This window comes from Cyphellophora europaea (genome assembly GCF_000365145.1).
Source record: "Cyphellophora europaea CBS 101466 unplaced genomic scaffold supercont1.2, whole genome shotgun sequence".
Classification (NCBI taxonomy): Eukaryota; Fungi; Ascomycota; class Eurotiomycetes; order Chaetothyriales; family Cyphellophoraceae; genus Cyphellophora; species Cyphellophora europaea.
Window position 1 is genome coordinate 3,176,800 of NW_008481808.1, and position 24,131 is coordinate 3,200,930.

The 24,131-nt window shown below is 55.3% G+C and overlaps 10 protein-coding genes across 10 annotated transcripts; 5 read left to right on the forward strand and 5 right to left on the reverse strand.

The window, feature by feature from the left end:
* Positions 1–27: 27 nt before the first annotated feature.
* Positions 28–901, forward strand: HMPREF1541_02708 (uncharacterized protein; the record flags this gene model as incomplete). Its single annotated transcript, XM_008717063.1, has 3 exons — positions 28–58; positions 120–571; positions 650–901. The coding sequence occupies 3 exons, from the start codon at positions 28–30 to the stop codon at positions 899–901; spliced, it is 735 nt and encodes a 244-aa protein (XP_008715285.1).
* Positions 902–1,504: 603 nt separating this feature from the next.
* Positions 1,505–4,287, reverse strand: HMPREF1541_02709 (uncharacterized protein; the record flags this gene model as incomplete). Its single annotated transcript, XM_008717064.1, has 4 exons — positions 1,505–3,923; positions 3,975–4,057; positions 4,108–4,200; positions 4,255–4,287. 4 exons carry the CDS (start codon positions 4,285–4,287, stop codon positions 1,505–1,507), a joined length of 2,628 nt encoding a protein of 875 aa, XP_008715286.1.
* A 912-nt stretch (positions 4,288–5,199) lies between these two features.
* Positions 5,200–6,144, forward strand: HMPREF1541_02710 (uncharacterized protein; the record flags this gene model as incomplete). Its single annotated transcript, XM_008717065.1, has 2 exons — positions 5,200–5,868; positions 5,914–6,144. The coding sequence occupies 2 exons, from the start codon at positions 5,200–5,202 to the stop codon at positions 6,142–6,144; spliced, it is 900 nt and encodes a 299-aa protein (XP_008715287.1).
* Positions 6,145–7,454: 1,310 nt separating this feature from the next.
* HMPREF1541_02711 (uncharacterized protein) lies at positions 7,455–9,689 on the forward strand (the record flags this gene model as incomplete). The annotated part of the gene is made up of 2 exons (XM_008717066.1): positions 7,455–8,987; positions 9,036–9,689. The coding sequence occupies 2 exons, from the start codon at positions 7,455–7,457 to the stop codon at positions 9,687–9,689; spliced, it is 2,187 nt and encodes a 728-aa protein (XP_008715288.1).
* Positions 9,690–13,025: 3,336 nt separating this feature from the next.
* On the reverse strand, positions 13,026–13,805 carry HMPREF1541_02712 (uncharacterized protein; the record flags this gene model as incomplete). Its single annotated transcript, XM_008717067.1, has 1 exon — positions 13,026–13,805. The coding sequence occupies one exon, from the start codon at positions 13,803–13,805 to the stop codon at positions 13,026–13,028; it is 780 nt and encodes a 259-aa protein (XP_008715289.1).
* Positions 13,806–14,585: 780 nt separating this feature from the next.
* Positions 14,586–15,560, forward strand: HMPREF1541_02713 (uncharacterized protein; the record flags this gene model as incomplete). Its single annotated transcript, XM_008717068.1, has 1 exon — positions 14,586–15,560. The coding sequence occupies one exon, from the start codon at positions 14,586–14,588 to the stop codon at positions 15,558–15,560; it is 975 nt and encodes a 324-aa protein (XP_008715290.1).
* A 356-nt stretch (positions 15,561–15,916) lies between these two features.
* HMPREF1541_02714 (uncharacterized protein) lies at positions 15,917–17,539 on the reverse strand (the record flags this gene model as incomplete). The annotated part of the gene is made up of 1 exon (XM_008717069.1): positions 15,917–17,539. One exon carries the CDS (start codon positions 17,537–17,539, stop codon positions 15,917–15,919), a length of 1,623 nt encoding a protein of 540 aa, XP_008715291.1.
* A 736-nt stretch (positions 17,540–18,275) lies between these two features.
* HMPREF1541_02715 (uncharacterized protein) lies at positions 18,276–19,634 on the forward strand (the record flags this gene model as incomplete). The annotated part of the gene is made up of 1 exon (XM_008717070.1): positions 18,276–19,634. The coding sequence occupies one exon, from the start codon at positions 18,276–18,278 to the stop codon at positions 19,632–19,634; it is 1,359 nt and encodes a 452-aa protein (XP_008715292.1).
* A 201-nt stretch (positions 19,635–19,835) lies between these two features.
* On the reverse strand, positions 19,836–21,148 carry HMPREF1541_02716 (uncharacterized protein; the record flags this gene model as incomplete). Its single annotated transcript, XM_008717071.1, has 2 exons — positions 19,836–21,007; positions 21,061–21,148. 2 exons carry the CDS (start codon positions 21,146–21,148, stop codon positions 19,836–19,838), a joined length of 1,260 nt encoding a protein of 419 aa, XP_008715293.1.
* A 514-nt stretch (positions 21,149–21,662) lies between these two features.
* HMPREF1541_02717 (uncharacterized protein) lies at positions 21,663–22,688 on the reverse strand (the record flags this gene model as incomplete). The annotated part of the gene is made up of 1 exon (XM_008717072.1): positions 21,663–22,688. One exon carries the CDS (start codon positions 22,686–22,688, stop codon positions 21,663–21,665), a length of 1,026 nt encoding a protein of 341 aa, XP_008715294.1.
* Between the last annotated feature and the right edge of the window lie 1,443 nt (positions 22,689–24,131).

The following is a 24,131-nucleotide window of genomic DNA, read 5'->3' on the forward strand; positions in this document are numbered from 1 at the left end:
TCCTCGTAGCTACAGTATCCCAGCACAATGGCGTCGAGGTTAGCACGGAGCGCGGCTGGTAAGTCTCAGACTACCTCTCCATACCCGGCGAGAATCATGTACTGATCAGGTCCCCACAGGCGCCGCCAAACTCCGCCCATCCATTCTCCCACGCTCCTCCCTACCCGCCCTCCCTCTCACCTCTGCCCGCTACCAGTCCAACGTTCCCGCTGAGGAGCCCAAGAAGAAGGCGCAGTCCATCGTCGATGCCTTGCCAGGCAACAGCTTGGTCAGCAAGACGGCCATCCTCTCCGCCGGCGCCGGTATCTCCACCTGGGCTATCTCCAATGAGCTGTACGTGCTCAACGAGGAAACCGTTGTCGCCTTCTGCCTGCTGTCCGTCTTCTATGGAATCTTCAAATACGGTGGCCCCATGTACAATGAGTGGGCTGAGAACACCACGACCCGCATCAAGGGCATTCTCGATGAAGCCAGGAAGGGCCACGCCGATGCCGTCCGCACACGTATCGAGGATGTGAAGCCCCTCGGCAACGTTGTTGAGATCACCAAGTCTCTCTTCGAAGTGTCCAAGGTATGACTACCACTTTGCCTGCCCCTGTCTTTAGATTTCCACCTGTCTTCCCATGAGTCCTGATCTAACCCACCACAGGAAACCGCCAAGCTTGAGGCCCAGGCTTTCGAATTGGAGCAACGTACCGCGCTCGCTAGCGAAGCCAAGAACGTGCTGGACAGCTGGGTGCGTTACGAGTCGCAGGTGAAGCAGCGCCAGCAGCGCGAGTTGGCTGAAAGCGTCATCGCCAAGATCAACAAGGAGCTCGAGAACCCTAAGGTCCTGCAGCAGATCCTGCAGCAGTCCATTGCGGATATCGAGCGCGTTGTGCAGCAGAAGCCTGGCCAGTAGATGTATTGGCTTTTTGGGATGGTGATTGACATGAGGTGAGGTGAAGCGAAGGCTTGATAGGCGCCGAGGAGGCCTGATAGCATGGCGTGGTAGAAGTGAAGCGAAGTGTCATCCGAATCATCGGAACAGACCTTTTCTTGTGTTTGTACATAAGAATAAAAACAAAACCAGAGTTCAGCATAAGCCATATCCGCACTCAGCGGCGCCCTTTCGCTCAAGTGAAAATAAGTGTGTTCTTTAGTAAGACCCACGAAAAGTCCCGGCACCGCCCACACTACCTTGACTAGAACGACTCTTCATAAGCTATGCAATACAGCTATAAATCTTCCCATTACAGACGCCTCGCTTCTGCTACCCGGCTAAAGAGCCAGCAGCAGGAAAATCCTAAAAAACGAGGCAGTACACTCACTATATCGACAGTTGCAAGCCTACAACGACAAGGTCAAGTTTTTATATGTCCAACATCATCGCTGTCACCCTCTCCCTTCTTCTTTCACCTTCAGGTTCTGGTTCTCGCATCCCCTCCTCTCCTCCTCACAACCCCATCTCTTTCGACCCCCTTGGAGTCACCATCTCATGCCCTGCAGCATTTCATCCCCCAAATCAGCTAGCCGTATACCTCCCACTCACCAAACCCCTCTTCGTACTCACCTCCACCCAGCCCGCCTCACTCGCCACGCTCTCCACGCCTTCCAACTCCCCACCATCATCCGCAAACGGATCATGCACCTTCTCCCGCTTGGGCGCCTCTCCACCCTTCCTCTCCACGCCCACCAGACTCGCCGTCCTCCCCTGCGCCTCGAACCTGACCTCCACAGGCCCCTTCTTCGGCACGCCCGCCCCGGTCGTAAACCGCACCAGCAGCCTCTCCTGCTCGGGCTTGACGCTCAGTTCCGCGAAACGCCACGTGACGGCGCCGTGCTTGCGCTTGAAGCTCGCGCCTTGAGTCGGGCTCATCATCGCGGCCGTGGGCTTGACTGCTACGGCGTCGGCGCCACCGGTCACGTCCAGCGCCACACTGATGACGACGTTCTTGAACGTCGTGGCCTCGGATGCGAAGGCTGGGTTGAGGCTGTATAGTAGGATGGCGGAGGCTTGGCCCTCGACGAGCTGCCATGCGGGGGTTAGTAGGATCGGGCTGTAGGCTGCGAGGTTGGCCTCGTCGATATGTAGCTGGTATTTGAGACCCACTGTGGGTGCGGCGCGTTTGATGTTGTTCAACGTGACAGTGTACGTGCCTGCATGCTCCTCGGAGCTGGTGGCTGAGTCTTTGGCCGCGGATGTGACGAACGTAGGGTTGGCGGCGACTTTTTCAAGAACCTCAAAGTGTTGCAGGCGGATTGTCTCGGATTCGGATGCAGTGCCGAGAGCGGGAGGGTTGTAGGCGAGTGCGATTTCGCCCGTAACGAAGGCTTTGGTGACGCCGGTGGCGGAGAACCACGTATTGACCGTCTCGACTATCGAAGCGTTGAGGCCTGGTTCATGGAGTTCAGGGTGGTGAGCTAGGCCAGCCAGAGAGTGAGTGGAGTGCACGGACGTCGTGTCGCTGCCGAGATTATGGTCCTCAAGAATGGTCCTCTGGCGTGGTTGCTGTATTGGGGATGCGAGATCGGTGGCACTGGTAGAGGCGGGCAGGCTCGGAGAAGTGGCGGGCGGAGAGCTTGTAGGTGGAGCGGCACCACCAGTATTGAGGATATCAACGCCGGCGGGAATGAACATGGTATTTCGCACATCGCGGCGACCACGAACGGAGCCTTGGACACGATTAATGCCCGAGGTAGCGCCTTGCATGCGCAGTTGGTTGGCCATGTTAGACATGGCCATTTGAGCCTCCGACTCATCCTCCTTGATCGGTTGGTCGCGGATAGCGAAGGCACGCGCTCTCTCTTCGGCCTCCGTAGCGCCTGTTGTCTGTGGCTCAAGCGGGGATATCTGAGTCGGAGGTTCTGGTTGTGTGGTCAAAGAGGCGATAGGCGAAGCAGGTTCCTCGGCAATGGTGGCAGGTGGCGGCGCTGCTTGAGTAGCAATCTGTGAGGGAGGGGGACCTGGTGGCGGTTGGAACTCAGATGTACCATTGGTCATGGGTGCTGGGGGTTCAGCACTTTGACGACTGGCAAGGTTATCTCTGGATGAGGCTTCTGCGGACGGCAGCTGCGTGATCGAGCCGTGAGATGGCTGATGTGATTGAACAGGGGTTAGGTCTCTGCCAGTTTCCTCAAGATCTTGGAAACTCCTCGATGAGTCGCCTCGTCGGAAAGGCATCATTGATCTTCTGTCTTTCTTTTTCTCCGGTACCGGCGGAGGCGGCATAGTGCTCTTCCTCCGGCTCATGACGGTTCCCAAGCGCTTCAGTCCTCCCAGTTTACTCTTAGTGGGCGTCTGTTCTGATAACGATGGCAACCGATCTTGATTAGAAGTTGAGCTTGCTCGTCTGGAGTTGTTCGGTCTTAACGGAGGTTCTGGTGGTGCAAGCATGCCTGAGGTAGGCGGTCTTGTGGCTGTCGCTGATGACCTCCGACGTTGCAAGTTGCTTCGGCCAGCCGCGACCTTCTCTGTAAAAGTCTTGATCTCATCCGCTGTCTCGAGGGTGAGCAGTGCATTCAGGCACGACTCAGCACTAGCACGGCTTCGCTCAACCTGATCCGCCTCGTGCGTCTGCAACTGCGTAAGGACATCCCGTAGATGGTTCACGCGCTGCTCGTCGAGGACCTGGAGCTGCTCGAAAATGTATGGCGCTTGCGACTCCCACTGGCGCGAGGCATCGTCGACCCCGGAGCTCGTCTCGCCCTCCTTTTTGCCACCTCTTGCTTTTTCGGCTTTTTTCTGGGCGGCACTGAGCTCTCTGGCCATGTTGGCAAGATTACTTTGGGAGCTTGTCGCAGCCTTCATCTCGGTGTTACGTGTATGAAACTGGCGAAGCGGCTTCTCAATATCAGTCTCGATTTTTTGCGCCAGTCTCTCGTGGGAGGCGGCGGAGTTCTCGACCCCGGAAACAATGCGCTGCCATGGCACCTGGAAAATACTGGCAGTCCGTCAGATGTGGTCCAGGAGAGCGACTGTGACTGTACCCTACCCCAGAGCAGCAGCATCATGCTGTGAACGACTCCCCAACTTTCTGAGTCCTATGACATATGCCTCCTCGACCTTCCGGCGCTCCTGCGATCTTTGTTGGCCACGCGTTGAGGTACTGTGGTGGCTACACTTACCTGCAACCAGTCGGCGATGTCTGAATTGACTTTGGAGATGAGGGCGACTCGATCGTTGAATACGCCGACAGCCTGATCCGGGCTCAGGCTCGCCTGTTACCATCGTTAGCAAGTGCGCTCATTAGACCGTCAGATTGGTGCGTGTACAAGTAGAGCGGGATACTCGGTTCGGCCCTCCATTGGATATACTGCTCGCTATGAGTGTCGCCAGGGGAGTTGGTGCATCTGCACTACAGCACGTAGTTACGACACTATACAGACAAGGATAAAGACCGACGCGCAGCACAGGAGCGGTGGGTGCAGTACGGATGTGATATTGGGTTGCAGTGTTTGAAACGAATTCTAGAAGCTGGCTCGAATGCGATGCGGCCTGGGGCTGGCGGGCCGAAAGGCGTCGCGATGGAGACGCCCAGGCGGGCTCGCCCATGTCATCAGAAAGTCAGCTTCATCCGCCCAGCTCCGATTAGGTAAGATACGTAGGGAAGTGACTGGTGTTTTACTTGCGGTGCTGCTGCCGTAGCATTTCTGGCAGAACATTGTGGCTGTAGATTGGGCATTGGAGGGCTCTTGGGTATCTCTCAAAGCTAGGTACAGCAGCAAGGGAACCCTGAAGTCCAATCTGCCGCTGCCCCCAGCAAAACTACGACTACCAAAGTTTGATGCTACCACCGTCCTGGAGAAACGTTTTCTACCATGGATGTGGGGTTCACGGAGAGAATTGGCAATGTCGTCGCTCTGTAAGAAAGTGAGCAAGGGCTTCACGACATCATTCTGACCCCAGCTCAGGACATCAGCGTTGACACACCTGGGCCAGGATGCGGCAGAGGCGAAGGAGCAAGCTCGTACTCTTGAGGACCAAATCTTCAAGATTTCCACGACCACGGTAGGAGCAGCTGATAGGTGCCTCATATTGATCTGACCCCGCTGCAGGACGAGTATCAAGGCCAGGTGTCGAGACTGCTAGCTCATCTGCAACCTACGCAGCCAGAAGAGCAGCCACCAGCAGTGAGCGCTGATCCAGACGAGATCTTGAATCCAGACGGCCCTACCTTTGGTCACTATCAATTTGCTACGTTCTACAGAGATGGCCAGATGTCGACAGTCTTCAAGGCCAAGGACAGCAGTTGGATCTCTCCGGATAGGATTGTAGCTCTTAAAGTGACACACCCGTCCTCAATGAGCGCACCTCACAACTCTAAGCGGGAAGCGAGGCTGTTAGCAGAGTGCCATCACGACGCTGTTGTCCCACTGCTGGAGTCATTCAACGAATCTGATGGTCGCTTTGTTCTGGTCTTTCCATTCCTTCGGCAAGACCTCGAGAATCTGCTCCGCAGTGGCACGCTGAACGGCAAACAAAAGAGCATGGTCTTCAACGGTCTCTTCAACGCGTTGGCTCACATTCATAGTCTTGGCATCATCCATCGCGATATCAAGCCATCCAATATCCTCTTGAAGAGCATGGACGGTCCAGTCTATCTTGCTGACTTTGGCATTGCCTGGTCACCACGCGATGCAGACTCCGAGCCAGCTGATGCTAAGATCACGGATGTTGGAACAACGTCTTATCGACCTCCTGAATTGTTATTCGGCCACCGTTCCTACGATGCGTCACTTGATCTCTGGGCGGCAGGCTGTGTGGTAGGTGAGATGGTCAAGCAGGGTCACTACCCTCTCTTCGATGGTGGTCCGTTGGGTAGCGAGTTGGGTTTGATCAAGTCGCTTTTTACCACACTAGGTACTCCTAGTGATGAGACGTGGCCTGTAAGTCAACGCTGCTGGGAGTCGGTCGCTTACTGATCCGGACAGTCTGCTACTTTGTACCCAGACTGGGACAAGATGACCTTTGCGCAGTTTCCCGCCAAACCATGGGAGGAAATTTTGCCTGGCGCATCCGCGACTGCCATTGGTTTTGTCTCAAAGACCGTCTGCTTCGAGTCGATGCACAGGCTGACAGCAGTTGAGGTAGGAAGATCAAAGCCCGAGAGCTGGTTCAGGCACTTACAAAGTATAGGCATTGCAGCATCCTCTCGCCAGTGAATTGGCTCGCGAGACATGAGCTGCGCCATTGTCCAGACAGCCAGCTCCTTTCACCCACGCCGCAGGTGTACAACGCGGGTCTGAGGCGCCTCAATACGCTCCCAATCCGCACTGTCGACGCCCATGGACCACGCGTCTGCTTGCCAATAACCGGGAGTGCTCGGATGGCTGCCGGTAGACATACTTGATCACCATTGTCGGTTTGTGATACATTCAGAAATATCTATTGACAGCATGCACCGAACTACGGTTCATAGCTGGAGAACATCGCGTGGCCCAAACGCACACCATCGACAGACGATCATAAATATCGTCGAATGAGCGACCAGACGTTGCCGAAGCGTTTGTTGTGGGCACGATCGCAAGATGAAGATAGCAATGTGGGCAGCTAATTTCGGAACCGTGATATGGGTGGAGACGTCGCATCCGCAGCCTTGCAGCCTCATCTCACGCTGACACAAGGGCGGCTTGGTATATTGCGCCGAGGGGTATGGCCTGTCTGAAACATCGTCGATGGTGCTGGGATCGAAGCTTGGGCTACTTGGAGCAAGACCAGTCGTCATGGTAGCATGTTGGCCCCTGAACGATTTCGACTCCAAGCAGACTCGGGTAATGCGTGTAGCAGTTGTTGGTCGAGAGGATGGCGTGTGTAGCAGGCGAATCTTGTAGCCGACTGACTGTCCATGACGTGAACGATGCCTACCGCGTGCGTCTCCGCGCCCATTTCCACGAGTGTACCCAGTTTGTATGTGTCTTGATGAATGTCGCGCATCTGGGGCCACAGTTCGCAATTTCCGGTGAGGGGGGCTGCCTTAAGCGCTAACTGGGCCTGTTTGGAGGAGCTTAGCGGCGTAGCGCGTGCTGGGTGTCAGGTACACCAATCAGCAGTGCTCCATCCCCTGCCGAGCAAATGCGCACCAAACCACTTGTGAACCCGCTTGCAGACTGCGGCCAAGCCACCCTCAAGCCATCAAGCCGTCCTCCTCCTTGGTCTCTTCTCCTCTCGACCTCGCTGTCGCTGCCTGGATTCATCTCATCGCACTCTTGTTGCGCGCGCAGACGCCTCTACCCTTCCCTTCTTCCCCACCTTCTTGTGCTGGTCTACCGTCCTTCTTTTATCGGTAGCCTCACTGCCACTCTTTCTATTCGTACCATACTCCAAAACTATTTCCTGTTTCGCCCGTGTCGACCACGAAGCTGCGCTGGATACCTTTCTACAGGCCCTCACCTCGTCCGACTTCAGCACTCGCACGGCCCAACGACCTAATTCCAAACCCACAATCTGGTCCAACACCTAAACAACCCAAGCCATGGCTCACGTTCATCAACAATTCCACAAATTGTTCGCCAGACATAACGAGCGACGCGATGTCACCACAATCAATGGTCAGGTTGTCTCAGTCGTCTATGTGACCGAATCACCCACCTTTAACGGTGTCATCGGCGGCTACTCCACCGTCACAGATGGCGGTAACTCGCCTGCGGCAACTGCGAGTGCTATCTCGGTTTCAGTCTCTGCTGCAAATGGTGCTTCTGCCTCGGCCGATAATGACTCTATTCCCGAAGCTGCCACTGCCACTGGTCTCCCAACTACCTCTCGAACCATTGCCACTTCTTCACGCAGCACCGCAACATCAACTCCCAACACTGCCGTAGCTGGTCCAGCGGTTACCTCTACCTCCGACTCGAACTCAAGCTCCAGCTCCGCTAACGAAGGCATGTCTACTGGTGCCAAAGCTGGCTTGGCTATTGGTATCATTGCTGGTATTGGTTTGATTGCAGCTCTTCTGCTTTTCTGCATCGGCAAGAAGAAGAAGGAACGGAAAGCCAGAGAAGCTGCTGCAGCCGATGATGAGAAGAAAACTTTCGGTGCCAGTCGCAACGCTATCGGCATGCAAAGCCAACCCATCAACACCGCTGGCCCAGCTCCTCGACTCAGCATCCGCCCCATGTCTAAGAACCTACTCGGCGACTACGGCTTTGGTGGTACCCAGAGAAGGAGTGCTGGAAACATGCTCAACGCTGTCGGCGAGGACCGCTCGCGAACGGCCTCGCCCTCTCCCCAGCCTCGCACCCAGACTCCTGAGAACCCTTTTGCCGACCCGCAGAACCCCTTCGCAGATCCTGAGAAGGGCGCGGACGCCGCCATGTCTGCTCCGAGAACCGCTCCACCGATGGCCGGCCCTGCTCCGATGGCGCCTCGCACTGTGCCCAACCCGGACAGAATTGCTTTTACTGGCTCTTGGCCCACTGCTCCTGCCGGCTACGAAGGTCAGCGAGAGGCGCCCATCGAGATGCCCAAGCCCACTCCAGCCCCTATGTCCGAACCTGATGACCTGCCTATCATGGGAGCTCCAACTCCCATAATACCCATGCCTTCGCCAACCGTCGCTTCTTCTCCGGCTGCCGTTCCTGGCGCTGCCGCGGCAGGTCCCGCTGCTGCGATCGCCGTTGCTGCCGCCGCTGGCGCCGCTTCTTCCAGGAAGCAAGAACGTCGTCCTGAACCCTCTCGCCCACAGCCTCAGCCTCGCGCCCAGGAAGAGCCACGAGAGCAGGTCTCCGAACCAGCAAGAGATGAACCTCGCGAGCCCCTGCCCGAAACACCCAGAGAAGCTGTTCCTTCCCCTGGTCCTGCGCCATCGTCAGCATTCGCCGGTGCAGCCGCTGCTGCACGCGATGTGCCGAGCTCCCCAGCACCAAGCGCTACCAGCAGCCAAGGCCCGACTCAGAACGGTGGCAACGTTTACCGCGTCATCATGGACTTTGTGCCATCAATGGACGATGAATTGGAGATGAAGAGCGGTCAGCTTGTCCGCATGTTGCACGAATACGATGATGGATGGGTAAGTTTTGACCGAGTTTCATACGATGGTTCTGACTAATATCACTAGGCGCTTTGTATCAGACTGGATCGCTCACAGCAAGGTGTCGCTCCCCGTACTTGCCTCGCTGCGAAACCCTCGAAACCCAAGCCATCGCATCTTGGTCAGTATGCTCGCAGCCCGGGCCCTCAAGGTCGTCCCATGTCACCAGCTGGCGATCCTCGCGGCCGTCCAATGACTCCAACCGGCGGTAGCAACAGCCCAGCAATGAATCGCCCCATGTCTCCTGGTATGGGCCGACCGATGTCTCCCGGCATGGGTCGCCCAATGTCACCTGCTGGTGGCCCCATGCGACCGATGTCTCCCGGTGGCCGCCAAATGCGTCCTATGTCTCCGGCGGGTGCTAGAGGCCCTGGACCACGTGGACCGCCCGGTCCTCCTGGCTCCAATAGGCCTATGAGCCCCGGTGGCTTCAATCAGGCTCCTCGCCCTCTATCTCCAGGTCCTATGCGCGGTGGGCCTCCTCGACGCAGCCAGTCTCCCGGCCCATATGGCGCTGCCGGCCCTCTGCCCATGCCCAGTGCTCCCATGCGGAGGAGAAGCAACTCGGCCAACGCCATGAACTTCCAAGACCGCCGTATGTCCCCTCCAGGCCCTTCCAAGCTCGGCCCGGGCCAGGGCTTCCGCCCCATGAGCCCAGCTGGTATGGGTATGGCCATCTAAAGAATGACAAGACTTGGAGCATTCCGAACCCGTTACCTCTCGTCGCACATAGACCACTCTAAACCACCAAACGAACCGAAATACCCGCCGACGACCTAATCTTTTCGCTTTGAGTGTACGATACATTGCGTTGGCTATAGTGCGTTTTCTCATGCTTTGAGCCCCCAGAGAGATCTCCACGGATCTCCCTCTCAGTCTGGCTACATACCAATACCATACATCCAGAATCGTACATACAGTCATACACGGAGGCTGTTTCTACCTTCCATCCAACCTTTTAGAGGATGCAAGTTTGAAGTCGTTGCAGGGTTATTATTGCTCATAAGTTTTTCAAAGGCTCGATGGCGCGGAGGAGGGATAGACGGCAGCAGCTTCTTATGCCGGATATTATCTTATCTTGTCATGGTGTGTTTTCTGCCCATCCAGGCAATAAAGTGGCAAGCAAGTACAAGCAAAGTAGCTAGCTACAAACGAAGAAAAATGGAAATCTATTCTCCCCCGTCCCGCGCTATGCTTGCTCCATATGCCAGTCCAGTCCAGTCCAGTCCGTGAAGCGGCGATTATCAAAGCCGTGCCCCCAGCTACGTCGCGTAGCGGCTCGCCCTGTATGATTGATTTCCACAGCTTCGATTCCGTTTGGAACAGAGCTAGATACAACGAAGAAGAGAATGTGGAAAACTTACGAATCCCCGTTTTCGCGTCACGTCGTTTCATATTGCTGGGGTTTTCGACTCTCTTGCGGGAGGTTGACTCTCATGCCAGCATTTCTGCTGTAACCTGTCTGGAGGAAATATAGTCGATCTAGACTCAGTGCCATCACTTCCACCTTCCGCCGCTCGGCATATTGCCTGTCTGACCGGGACTGCGGAGGATGATTTCCCCTGCTACAAGCATCTTCCAAGCTTTCCTGCACGATACAGCTGTCGTGGGGTATCGACTCTGAGCTGGCCAGCCGGCGCTTCCATCATGAGATCGGCGGGTGAAAATGATGAATTAGTCGGATAGATGCTTCGAGGTATGCGGTTCTGCGTGTCTCTGGTTGTGATTTGTCAGGGCCGCGGCGGCCATTGTTGCCATTCATCGCCGGTCCAGTGCCCGTAGCTCTCTATCCACTTCGCTCGATCAGTAGCTCGATCCATAAGCCTACCACTCGATACAGGTTCGCTGCCCTTGTCTTTTTGACCACGAAGCTTTCCCTCAGCATGGCTTAGCCTAGCTGCAAACGGAGAGTGGCTCTTCTTCGCACCGACTGTGGAGCCGAATCTCGAAGTACCGCAGCGCACACAGTTGGCTCGGCGAGGGAAGTTGAGCGTTGAGCAGCTTTCAGAATTGCAGCGCCAGTATATAATAGGTGGCGGTTGGGTGATGCTGCGACCTTCAATGTCACGGCTCTCCCAATGATGGCTCTCCGAATGATAATCGAAATAAGCTGATGGTTTGGGGAATATGGCATTGGTGGCATTGGTGGTGTTGGCGGCGGCGACAGCTAGTGGTGTCATTCCGTAGATATCTCTCGCTTCTTCCTGTTCGCTTTGCAAGCCAAAGATGGTCATGTTGTCGGTCTCGGCAGCCAGGTGTGAAACTTGCCTTCGGAGGATATCTGTCTCGGTGTAAGTCTCTGGCGAAAGCAGGAATTGAGCCGCCTGAGGTCTTCCGTAGTACACTGCCGTATGCACCGCCGGAAATGCAGGGTTGATGTTGGCGAAAAAGTATGCGAAGCGATGGTCATGGAAACTTGGCTTCAGTGCCTCGAAAGCCGCGGATGCTCGACGTGACATGCTCCGAAAGATAGCGGCTTCATTCGGGTCCGCACCTAGGCCAGGCAATTGAGTCCCTGCCTGTGCAGGAAAACGATATCGTTCCTGTAGCTTGAGAGCATCAAGGCGCAGCTCTTCAGCCTCGAAAGCATCGTCAAGCGAGCGTTCGTAGTGATAGGCGAGCTGGGAGAGGACCACGACTAGCTGTTGAGCAATCTGCTTACTCTCGGTAGAATCTTCATCTCTCGCAGTGGCAATCTCGAGATACCGATGAACCCGGCGTGAAAAGCGCTGCAGTATATTTTCTTTCTCTGTAGGATTGGAAATTCGAGGTAAATGGTGTAATACAGTGTTGCAGAGATGACCAAACTCGTTGAGAGCGGCAGAAACCGCCATCCACAGGCCACCTTCAATGTCCTCAAAAGTGGTCAAGCGACGTGGTGTCCTCATGCCTAGACAGACCTGCAACATCGTCAGTGGTTTTGATAGTCGGGAGTCGCATTGACCAAAGATTACAACTCATGGATCTTGGCGCCTGCTGCGCTTATACGTACCTCATATCTATTCACGAGACACTTGTAAGTGATGCAAAGATCACCGAGTCTCTGCAGGCTGTAAAACGTCAGCAGCTGATACTTTCAGTCGGCCTGCGAAGCGGGTATTTCAATAAGGGGCCCAGACATCTGCCACCATACGAGATTGCTGAATGTGACGTATCATTTGATGATACCAGGGCACGTCGATTCGGGTACACAGTGCCGCGCGGAAGCTCTTTAACGTACGCTGACATACAAAGCCATTTGTATGCCCACGAACGTGCGAGGAAAGGACAGCCCATAGCAGCAGGCTCCTGCCTTGTCGGCGCGGAGGCTAATGCGCCGTGGCCATCGGACGAGACCGACAGACTTAACGAATGCAACAGTATGAGACAACTTACGCTACTTTGATTTTTTCCTTTGCATCGCGCGCTAGATGACCCTCTCGACGTTGCGACTGTGACGGTGTTGTGTCGGGCGTTGCGATGGGAGCCGCCTGCCGCGAAGAGGCTGGGGACCGATCAGAAACCATCACAGTAGATGTCCTTCGATTTGACTCTGGTGGAGTCTTCCGGGTCGAGGAGAGATCGGAAAGAGAATCGGTGTCCGCGCCCCGGGATGTACGAGCTGTCAGGGCTGTCCTGCCATCGTTGCTCGCAGCTACCTTGCCCGAGGCATCTGACCGCTCTATTGAGTATTTCAAGAAGCTCCAGATGCTGAAATTCACCTCGTCTGCATCGTATCGCCGCTTTTCCCACCTGAGGTGAGGCGGAAGGAAAGACTCAGGCGTTTGCGCTAACACAGAATTCGGATATTTGTACTGTGCTGGAAGAAGCAGCGACATATTCAACTGCTGCTGAATCGATTCCTGAAGCCGTATTGCAGGTATCACATATGCTCGAGACGAACCGGGATCTCCCGCAACAATATGGCCCCGAAAAGAGGTATACCCGTCGCTAATAGAGCTTTTGCTGTACACCCAGGTACCACAGTGGCCAGGTTCTAGTGTCCAAGTCAGCCATGACGAAGAGTCCAAGGGGTCGTCACTCACGAAACTCGAAGTTCGGCATGTGTACTTCAGCCACGCTGATCAACTCCGTGGCACCAGGCAGTCGTATACGTATGGGACTAACATCAATGTACCCCTGATATTCGACTTTAGAAACGATCATTGTAACTTTCGAGACATCGTCCGCTTCCAAACGTGTTCGCAGTACGTCCCGATAGAATGTCATATCTGAAAGGCCCGATGAAGGGTCAAACGATGTTTGAGGTGATGAGATCTTTATCAGTGCCCAATCTGCAGCGTCGTTGACATCGCCTACTGACATATAAGCGACATGTCCGAGCAGATCGAGTTGATGCTCTTGAAGAATGGAGTCAAGGGCCGAGCCTGCATTCTCGAATCCAGCTTGCGTAGCACCGACAGTATACGCCTCCTCGGACGAGATAATGTCGAGGGAGATATCGCTGCTGGATGTTTCCGAGGCGCAATCGGTACCCTGAGAATCAGGAGAATCAGGAAAGTCTTCATCTCTTGGACATAAGCTTTCCAAGAATTCGTCATCGAGATCTAGAGTGTCTGGCTCTGAATTAGGCGTTGAAACATTGTTGAAGGATGCAGCGCTATGCGCCGTGGTCAGGCCATAGACTTCTCTTCCAAGTACCACGAAACCTCCAAGGACAGCCTTTCTGTAGCCCTCTGGGAACTTGAAGTATATCGGAGTACCCCAGCGTATGGGCTCCGTACGCGGGGTGTACACACAGCGATCTACCTGCCGCTGTCTATCAAGACGCATCGGAAAATCTTCGCCCAACTGCATGGGGGGCTTTCCGAGAAAAGGCACCACAATGAATGCCTGATGATGTGTGGAGTTGAAAGTGATCCAGTCAGGATGTTCAGTAATTGCTGCAACGGCGCTTCGAAACGCAGAGGCACTAGAGCACCAGATACCGACGCATGGCCGAGCTGTCTTGCATTTGCGACCGGCCATATAGCAGCGAACGCCGTTGACAGGGTCATATGTATGAGTTCCCTCGTGTAATTCTTCGTGATTCTTGAGGCAAGAATATATCGTAGACTCGATGCTTCTGTATGCATCCCGAGCAGGTCCTGTGATGTACCATAACTTTACACCGAGACACCGGTCCCGCAGACCTTTAATGTCTCGATTGGGCCACTGGAGTGGCTGTCTGTGCTGGTCGCAGGAGTCGGCGGGATTTGGCCAAATTTCGGGTTTGGCAGCCATGCGGATGGTTGTACTGGAATAGTGCTGAGTCACCGTCCGTGACATAGTAAAGCTGGAGAGCAACTGCTGCGAATACTGGCAACGGAGCGGATTGTCTGGTTTCGAGAAGTCTTCGAAGGATGGAGTGGTGAACTGTACGATTAAGAGCGGGGCTGTGATGTTCCTACAAGTCTCGCAGGCGGTATAGCGTCAGGTGGCTGTGCCGGGCGCATCTCGACTTGGCAGCAGACACCCCTGCCGTTGCTTTCTGCAAGGACAAAACCGGTAATCCAAGGCTGAATCAAAGTGGGTTAAAGAGCAGAAGAGCTGCCAGTCGCGAAACTGGACCTCGTTTGCCTTGTGCTATCAAATAGCATGGCTACAACACTCAAGACACCACTGTCTCAAAGAGACCGAATCTTCGTCCTCGAAACAGTATGGGATCGGTCGCCGAATGATTCCAGACGTGAGGAAGTGGCACTCTCGACGTACTTTGCACGTTATGATACGCTCTGCCTACACCGCCTGTCGATGCTGGATGATTGGTCTCATGAGAATATCGCAACGCTGGCCAAGGACATGCTGTCACTTACCAAAGATGCCTGTGCAAAGCAGTTAGCAGCCATCGCTCAGCCAGCAACACCCACGGAACAAGAAACTAGCCAGATCCTTGACTTTGTTGCAAGGTTGATTTTCTGCCTCGACCTGGTCGGCTGGGAGCCTTCACAGACTTTGCAAGCTCACCTTCACTCAATGTTTCCAAGGTCCACGCAAGACGACAGATATCGCATACCTCGATCTTTCAACCTCTGCACAATTGCCCACATCACCGATATCAATATCACATGGACAGTAGACCTGAATCGACATCTCCAGGTAACGGAAGACAACGGCGACATCGCAGTCTTCCACTGTGTCACAGTCCTGGACCTGTTCAGGTCTTCAGCAAATGCAAAGCAATTGTTTCCTGCCGGGCTTATAGATGAAACAATAAAGTCGCTGAGCCTTATGTGCCCGGGCGAAAACCAACAGGTGAAAACTTGGCTGAGGAAGGAACAGCGAAGGTGTAATGAAGAGCTAGACCCACGTCTCATATCCCTACATGCTCGGCACAAGCTGGGAGTTGCTGGCCGAAAGATAGATCAATTCGATTTCTGGCGTGACCAGCTCATCATTGTCAAAGAGGTCTTCGACGACAGAGAACCACGAAATATCCTTCACTTGTGGAGAGATTATCGGAAGCCATCGCAGTGGTGGACATTCTGGATAGCTCTGACGGCTTTCCTGCTGTCTTTGATCGCTTGCATCGAAGGAGCGATGCAAGTGTACAAGGCTTACCACCCGTCATAGAGCGACAATATCCGAGGGAACCCTTGGGAAGGCGTGGGCGTGGCTTCTGATATTGTGCTATAGTCAAGCTGTACTGCTGCACTAGACAACATTGTGGCAGGCGGCCGAAAATGGCACGATATGCTCCGACTAGTTTGACCGCTGAAGGAAAACCAAGATGCCAGAAGAAGAAGACCGACATGAAGTGAAATCTTGCTTTCTCTAAGCTGGCCTTGGCAGGTACCTAGGTAACCTTGCCGAGGACGTGGAGACTGCCTCTCGTAACGCCGATGCTTCCCAGCTGGTGCCTTATGTGTAGAACGCTGTCCGCGCCTGTCGCCAAAAACATCTAGACTCATCTATCGCGGCTGCGGCGTTCAATATCTTACATCATGTTGTGTCTCCTCTGTGCTCGGATCCACGACCTCCCAGCCGCTCGCACTTCCTCGTCTCAAACCCTTTGATCTTTCTTCGACGTCTTTCATCTCCCCCATCATCACATCGTTGAAATGATCTGGGCTATCAAGATAGACATGATGACCTGCTTTCTTGATGATAACGACCTTTGCACCGCCCTGGTCGTTCTTCCTCTCTTCCTCGCTCTTCCCCTCCAATGCGCGTTCACGTTCCGCGTCGATCTTCCTTTTGGCGGCATACCCACCCTTGATGTCCATCCAATCGTTCTCGCCGTACATCAGAACGACTGGCAGTCCGCTTTCTTGAGTGCCGTTTGGCAAAGTCTGGCGGCCGAGGCCTTGTATTCTGCGGATTAAGGGCGACCGCGCGAAGGCGCCCGGAGCGAGGATGTATGCAAGCGCGTACTCGCCGGACCCACGTAGCCGGAACAGACTGTAAGAATAATCGTGCAGAGCCTCGGCCTCCTCCTGAGGTAGGTGTGAGAAACGGCGAGACGTCCAGCCTGACACCAGCCGTGGGCCGAGGGGGCCAGACCAACGAACGAGCGAGAACGGCGAGACATTGGCATCCCAGAGGTAGGTGACCCATTTAGGGATGCGCCGGGGAGGGGCGTCAGGCGACGTCTTCTGACTTGGTTGGGAGCCACGTCTTTGTTGCTCCTCCTCGGCTTTCTTGCGAGCATTGAGAAAGTTGTTGTTGTCGGTCTGAACGGTCTCGGTCTCTTGATCTTGCGTGAACTCGTTCGCGAGTGTAGATTCAGGTGGCTCGGGCATGGCTGCTTGAACTGCATAGGGGTCCTCCGGGATACCGACAGGAGATGCCAGGATGAGCTTATTGAGATTTCCAGGATACTTCAGAGCGTAGCAAACAGCCATGTAGCCGCCCATTGAGTGCCCAACGAGGGTCATCTTGTCGATCCTCTTCTTCTTGCGCCATTCTTCTAACGAGTCTACGAACCAATCCTCGGCTTCGGTAATCTGCTGCTCCCGGGTCTTGCCGTGAATCCGGAATGGTGGCCGTGACGAGCGGCCCATTCCCAGCATGTCCAGGGCGTATAGCTGCCAGCCCTTTGCACGGGACAGCGGCTCGAAGTTCTTGTAGAAGAACCCCAGACCGGCTCCGTACCCATGTATTATAACGAGATTCTGCTCCGTTGGCTCCTGGTTTCGCTCGACGGAGAATTCGTTGAGCGCTCGGTGCTTCCCTGATAGCTCAACCATACGGGAGTACCATGTTCGCGGACCGTATGGATCGTTGATGGAGTTCGTCCGGACAGGGGCGGCTTTTGCCGCCGGATCGTTGTTTAATGATACTGCTGAAGGGTTGACCGAAGGTGGTTCTGAGCCAGTCTGAGTGTGTGTTGGAGGTTTCTGGAGATACGGAACATATGACAGGACCTTGTGTTCGGTCTGCGCTGCCGTTGGCGCGCACCACCACTGGCTGAAACCTTCTTTGTAGGTCATTGGGAACATGTTCTCAAATCTGCCCTTCTTCTGGCCATCATTGGCAGCTCTATGCCGAGCGAGGGGGCTCTGTTGGGTTCGCCCGCTGATCTCGCTGTCGCTGTCGGCTGTTCCCGACATGACGGGCGGCTGATATCGGTGCGGTGGGAGGTTGTTCTGTTGTGTCCACGCTGAGGAGGACTGTGCTCGTGAAGGGGACGCTACTCGGAAGGGTTGTGGAAGCTGAAGCTGCCTTGCCCGCCTCATACGAGGCTGTTGGGGGTGGCTGTCAATGCGCACGAAAGCTGAGAGATGAGAAGAACCGGGAGCGAGGCGGGCGGCGAAACGTCAATTTATTTGAGCCAGTTATTCAGGTACGATGCGGCGCTGCTGAAAATGGTTGCTCGGTTGAATGCTGGTCCGTCCGCCAGTGCGGATTGAGTCTGACTCCTGGCGTCATCGTACTGCACGCCTGCTGCCGCTCCGGACTTAACACTTTCCCATCTCCATCCTCCACTACACGAACCTCTCGGAGCTATCATTATTCTTGCAGCCTAGATTCAGGGGCCCTGCCACGCGATATCGAGCCTCATTGAAATCCGAGCATCTCCGGACCGAGCTCTTGTTCGCGATCCTGGCTCGCCCAGCCTCGTCGCGGTGGCAGCGGGCGAAGCGCATCTTGAGGCTGACGGCACATGTGCATGTTGCACGTTGCAGAAACGAGAAAGTCCCCACCTGCGCCATTGAATTCCACAGGATAGTTCTGCATACCTAGCAGCATTACCTCCTCCATCACTGCCAACATCGATTTGAGGCACACCATCTCTACCGGCTCGCGCACCGCGCGCAACACCCACCCTCCGTACCACCCAGTATCATGCCGTCCGAGACCTCACTCAACCAGCTAGTCAAAGGCGCACCGACGGCGTCGGTCAACTCATCACCTCCCGCTCCACTCCCTCCTTTAGCACAGGCTGCGTCCAACAACACCACAGACCAATACTCCTCTGATCTTTCCGCTCTCCCCTCCTCCCCACCACAGATCTACCTCAACCTTCTGATCCTCGAATCCTCTCTTCGCTCGCAATACCTACATCTCCTCTCGCGCCGCCGCCTCAACACCTTCTTCACCCTTTCGGTGACGCTTTGGAACGCATTCTTCCTCTACGCTTTGTTTCTCCGCCCTCGCGAAGATGGCGTTGGTATCGGCGGCTCTATCTACTGGGTCATCGAAGTATCGGAGAAGCTGGCACTGATGGGTGGCCTGGTGACGGCGCTTCTGATTTGGGCCACGGGCCAATGGGAACGCGGTGTGCGATGGCCACGACGCTGGCTCAGCACCACGAACCGAGGCCTGCGCGTCTTCAACCTGCGCTCGGTGATCCTACGACGCAAATGGTACCGTGAGTGGCTGGGACATTTGTCGTTCCTTATCCCCTTTGGCCTCCTTTGGAGCGATGAGGGCGGTGGCTTCAGCGACTGGCATTTCGTGGAACACGAGAATGGCGTGGTCATCGAAGAAGATCTCGCCAAGGGCGGCGACTACATCATGCTACTTCTGCAGCCGAAGGCCTTTAGCCCAGAATTCCGCGAGAACTGGGAAGAATATAGGTCCGAGTACTGGGCAAAGGAGAACGAGCGGCGCGCAGCCTTGCGCAAGAAGGTCAAGCTGCAGCGCAGAACCAAGGCCAAGGAGATGGGCGGATGGAAATGGCATTCCGGCCTGTGGCGGCTGATGCCACGCGCCGGCCACAGGAGGCACAATCAGGATCTGGAGAAGCATCCCACGCATCTTCATGGGCACCACGCACCCCACACTAGCCATCAGAGCCACCAACGCGGCAGCTCGCGCACCGGCCTATCAGAGAAGGACGCGCTGAAGCAGTCTCGCCGACGATCGCTACGCAGCGACTCAGCCTCGCATTCCCGACAGAGTTCACGGTCCAGCACGCCCACGGTTGGCGAATGCGACGGCGCGAGCGACTTGCCCAGGGTGCGAAGAGGCAGCAGCGTCAGCAGCACGGCGAGCGTGCGGAGGAAAACAAGAGGTGAAAGGGTCAGCCCTCTGACGAGCACGACTACCGGCGCGATCGCGGAGGGCCAAGATAGGCCCAGGAGGAAACGCATCGACAGGGATGCGCAGAGGCCGACGACGCCAGATAGCGATAGTGGTGTCGGGGAGGGGGCGTGGAAGATCAAGAAAGAGGGCGAGGGGAGGATGGGGGGTGTTGCTTAGCCACATCCAGTGCTGTGTACTGGAAGCTGGCTGCAAATGATAAATATACCCAATGACGGGCGTTTGAGATTTCGTTCTATCATTCCACTCCACGCGATTTTGGCTGCACATCCGTCATTGGGATCCGATCCAAGTGTCCCAAGAAAGTCCCATCTATCCCTTCCCGAAGAAGCCATGCAGATTCTCATATCGTAGATCATTTTACAGCTTCTCATGCTTCCCATCCAAGACCCCACTACCAATACTGCCGCCCCTCCGTCTCCGTCCCCAGACCTCATACGCCCACTCGGTCAACTGGAACATCCAGCCGCCTCCAACAATGACGCCGGAAATGACGTTGACGAGACGCACCAGCAGCGCCAGCAGACTCTGGCGCTGCTCCGCCACGATGAGCAGCACGGGCTCGATGTCGTACTTGAAAAACACCCCTGGGATGGTGTTGTGGTTGACCTCGTGGCTCTGCGACTGGGCGGCGTACTGGTTCGTGAAGATGGATTTGGCGTCGGCGTTGACGCCCGGGTTGGCCACGTGGCGCACCTGGCCATCCTTGTCCTTCTTGGTCGCGGGCTGGAGGTCTAGGGTGGGGGGTTGGGGCACGGCGGCCGGGTCGAGGGTGCCGCTGGGGGTGGAGACGCGGCGTTTGGTGAAGATGGTGGGCACGATGGAGAGGAAGTATTGGTATTTGTAGAAGTGGGCTTCGGTGGCCGAGGTGGTTTTGTCGAGTGGGTTGAGGAGGTTGGGGTAGTGTGGACCGAAGGAGAGTTCGTTGATGTGGTGCGAGAAGTTGAAGGCTGAGTGGTCGAGGTGCGAGGGCTGTCCGAATTCCATGTAGCCGTGACCGCGGGCTGTGATGTGGAAGTCGCCCTGCACTTTGTTGCCCTCAAGGGAGCCGTAGATGCGGCAGGCGTCCGTAGGGGAGCCGCGGGGGATTTTGGGAGTTTTGACGAACTTGCGCGAAGGGTTCTCGCGCATGTGGCCTAGCACGTGCGCGACGTGCGAGTCTTCCTCTTCGGCGGCTTTGCGGGCCGGTGTTCGTTGGTTGACGGTCTGGTAGACAGGAGAGCGGCGCGAGCCCGAGGTCCACAGGGCGTAGTTGGTGGCTTCTTTGGTGAGGCGATCACCGGCAACGATGCGGTCCATGGCGGCGTCCTGGACGTTGACGTGCAGGTCACTACATTGCATGGCTACAATGATGTCGAGGTTGAGCTGCAGCTCGTGTCCGACACCACGCTCGACGCTGAAGTGATGCTTTTCGGTACCAATCCACCAGGTACGGAGTTCAGTGAAGGTGAGGAGGGTACAGAGGATGAGGACGGCGAGGGTAAATTGTCCTCCACGGGCGGAGGGGGAGGTATATGTCGGCTTTACTTTTGCTGGAGAGTGACGGTCAGTATCCGTCCCATCACGCAGTGTTAGGACTACATACGGAAGGCATCGAATGTTTTGAGGGCGGACAAGCCTGCCTTCTCGCCAAAGGCATCCTCGTCCAGCCCATGGCCTGCGAAGTCTCCCATTCCTAGGGTCACCTGCGCTGGGTGAGATGTGCTTCAAGATGTTGCGACATGTATAACGTGTCGAAGCGCGTCAAGAATTAAGACACAGGTGACCTCGCCGCCAGCAGTGAAGTTGCGCTTGGTCTCCAGATACTATAAACTGTTCGACTGCGGAGGTGTCCTCTTCGGGAGTTCACGACGTCTGCAAGGCTGACGATCAGCCTCGTTGGAGATCTCCTTCGTTGCTGTGGTTTGGACTACTAGGCAGTGGTTGTAGTACAAAGAACTCGAGCTGCAAACAGCAGGATTCATTGCCAGAAGGCATCGTAATTCTGTGTGCTATGATGGTGCTAAAGCGACGCTGCGTGTGGGTATCTGGGTATCTCAGGCTGTTAAGTCAAGTTAATGCTGTCCGCCAATTCGTATGCAGCCACCCTTGCTCGTGTTTCAACGAGTGGAAATGCTTATGCCGTATGAGCCCGTTCTCGGGCCGAGAACATTCGGGCTTGATAATGAAAATGCCATATTGTTCTCGTCATTCTTCGATGGGTTCCAACGAGAAATCCGCCCTTCTTTCAGCTCCACATACTGACCAGCGCTTTCGTTCCTTGTTGCTTCGTAGATTGCTGGCTCGTATTTCCAGTGAGCTTCTCCTTCTCATGTCGGCGCCGTCGCCATCTTCAGATCTTCGAGCGTCCTCCTCGTCCAGCATGGCCTGCTCCTCGGCGTCTGGCGTGTCTTCGATAGTCTCAAGCGAGCTAATTGATGGCGAACGGGAGCGAATGGAAGTTGGGGTGCTGGGTACGCTTGACGCAGAGCTATAGTAGGTTGGGTATGGCTCGGTCATGTACTTGGAGGCCACAAATGATGGTGATACGCTGCGTGAATGGCCCGGGCTTCCGCCTCGGGCGTAAAGTGAGGGAGCACTGGCACTTTGGTGCAGTGGACTTGTTGGACGTCTCCTAGATCGTGGGAATGTGTTCGAGTATGAGGGGACTGGTGAAGTCTGATAGTCCGAGTCGAAGGTAATTTCCAGCTCTTCGTTTTCAGGAATATTGGGCTCGATGCTTAGACCGCTCCAAGAGTTGTATGAGTCTTCAACGGACGGGCGGAGTGGACTCCTTCTCCGCCCACCGTTTAGAGGGGATGTTGGTCTGCGTGGCGTAACGAAGGAAGGTGTGACAAATCTACCAGAAGAGTCAACTCCTGGTGATGAATGAGCTCGCTGCATCATGGGTGCGCCGGTTGCTGTGTGAGGTCGCATGGCGGGGCGTGAGGGCGACTGAGTTCGAGGTCGATACGGGAGTGAAACACTCGCGCTTGATGAGAGTGTGTTGATTGCAGTTGTTGGAGGAAATACGATTCCTGGAGAACTGGCTGTAGGTCGCGGAGAAGAGTTGCCAAAGGCATCTTCTTCTTCACCTGGTGGTGACGGCGGCAGCTTAATGTCTTTGGGCAAGATATGGGGTCGTGCAGAGTCTAGAGATCTGCGCTCGGTAACAAGGGAGGACTTAGGAGCAGGTCGGACATTGGCGGCGAGCGGACCGTGAGTGGCAGCCATTGCAGCGTGTCGACCGAGGACGTGTTGGAGATAGTGGAAAGGTTGGTCCGTTAGCAGCGAGGCATAATGCGAAGAGGGTGGCGGCAAGAGTGTTGCAGTCCAGATCGGTTATTGTCGCAGGCAGGGTGAGAAGTGGGAGGTGGGTGTCACAGCATTCCATCACATGTTCGGGTGAGGGTCGCTGCACTTCAAGCCTCGCGGCAGGTACACAGTTGCATGGACCGATGTGGCTGGCGAAGAAGGACCCAAAGCGCCTGTAAAGTCGTAGAAACGAGACTTTTCCAAGGGAGGTGGTGCATTAGTTAGCAGTAGATGGAGCGGGCGGGAAGCACATCAATACTAGGGTAAATTCGGCAGGGCCCTGAAGGGTACCAAAGAAGGGTCTCAGGGGGGCGAGATGGGGTCAACAAAATCGCCCCCCTCTCTCCACACTGACTGACTCGCGCTCCAGGCTATTACCGCCCGCCGAAGGGGCTCTATCACTATTGTCTTTTACCCGTATCAGATGCCTGTGTGCATTCTCCCTTTCCGCTACTATTTATCATTGCACTCCCTTGGGGGTTTGGACGCCTGTCGACGGAGCGTATATACGTTATGATGTCGTCATCAAACGAGAGTCTGGCCTTGTATCGATATGAGCATTCCTCGGATAAGTCCTTTTGCCGGATGCCTGTTGTGACCTCACTGGTATCAGTATGGCAGCAACAAAGTCTTCAAATAAAACATGAGAGTCTCGCCTACTAGTACAGCTCAAGCAGTGTCAGGCCAGCGCTTAACGCATACTGACCCCGTGCAAGGGCAAACTGTCACCTATTCGAGTGGCAGACCTTATCACGGCAGCTACTGCTTTGGATCCATCATCGGCTCTCAACCAGCGTCTGCAAACAGGCAAGTTGAGCATTATTCCTTCAAATCTCAAACAAAGCTCTCTCAAAGTATAGCCCATTAATCTTGTTGCGACCCGTCTCGCTCGGTTAGCGACCATGTAACGAAGTAAATATAGCACTTGGCGTCTAAGGTTTCCCAGACTCGACAAGCATCAGTATCTGGTAAAATTACTATACACGGTCACGTTCCAGCAAGCACACCCGAGAGAGCCTCAGGGTACTGTGATCGCCGTCTCCCCGGCACCGATCCGTCAAGCTATCGGTCGCTTACCGAAAGCCTGACAGGGGTCCGATGGTCTTGACAGCTTGACGTCTGCCACGAATTCTCCGAGACTCGGTCGAAGCAAGAGGAGTCATGTAACAGCACCAGCATTATTTACCTAAGTTCTTGTGTCTCGTCGGGTTGCTAACGGTGGAGACTCGGACGAGAATGCTTCAAACTGCGATCGTTTCCCCCCAATCATGAATCTCGACCCCCGCGCCGCGGGGCAAATGTGCTGCATCCATAGCCTAAAGAGAGCACCCCACCGTGGGGTTACCGGCCTTTGCGATCGCC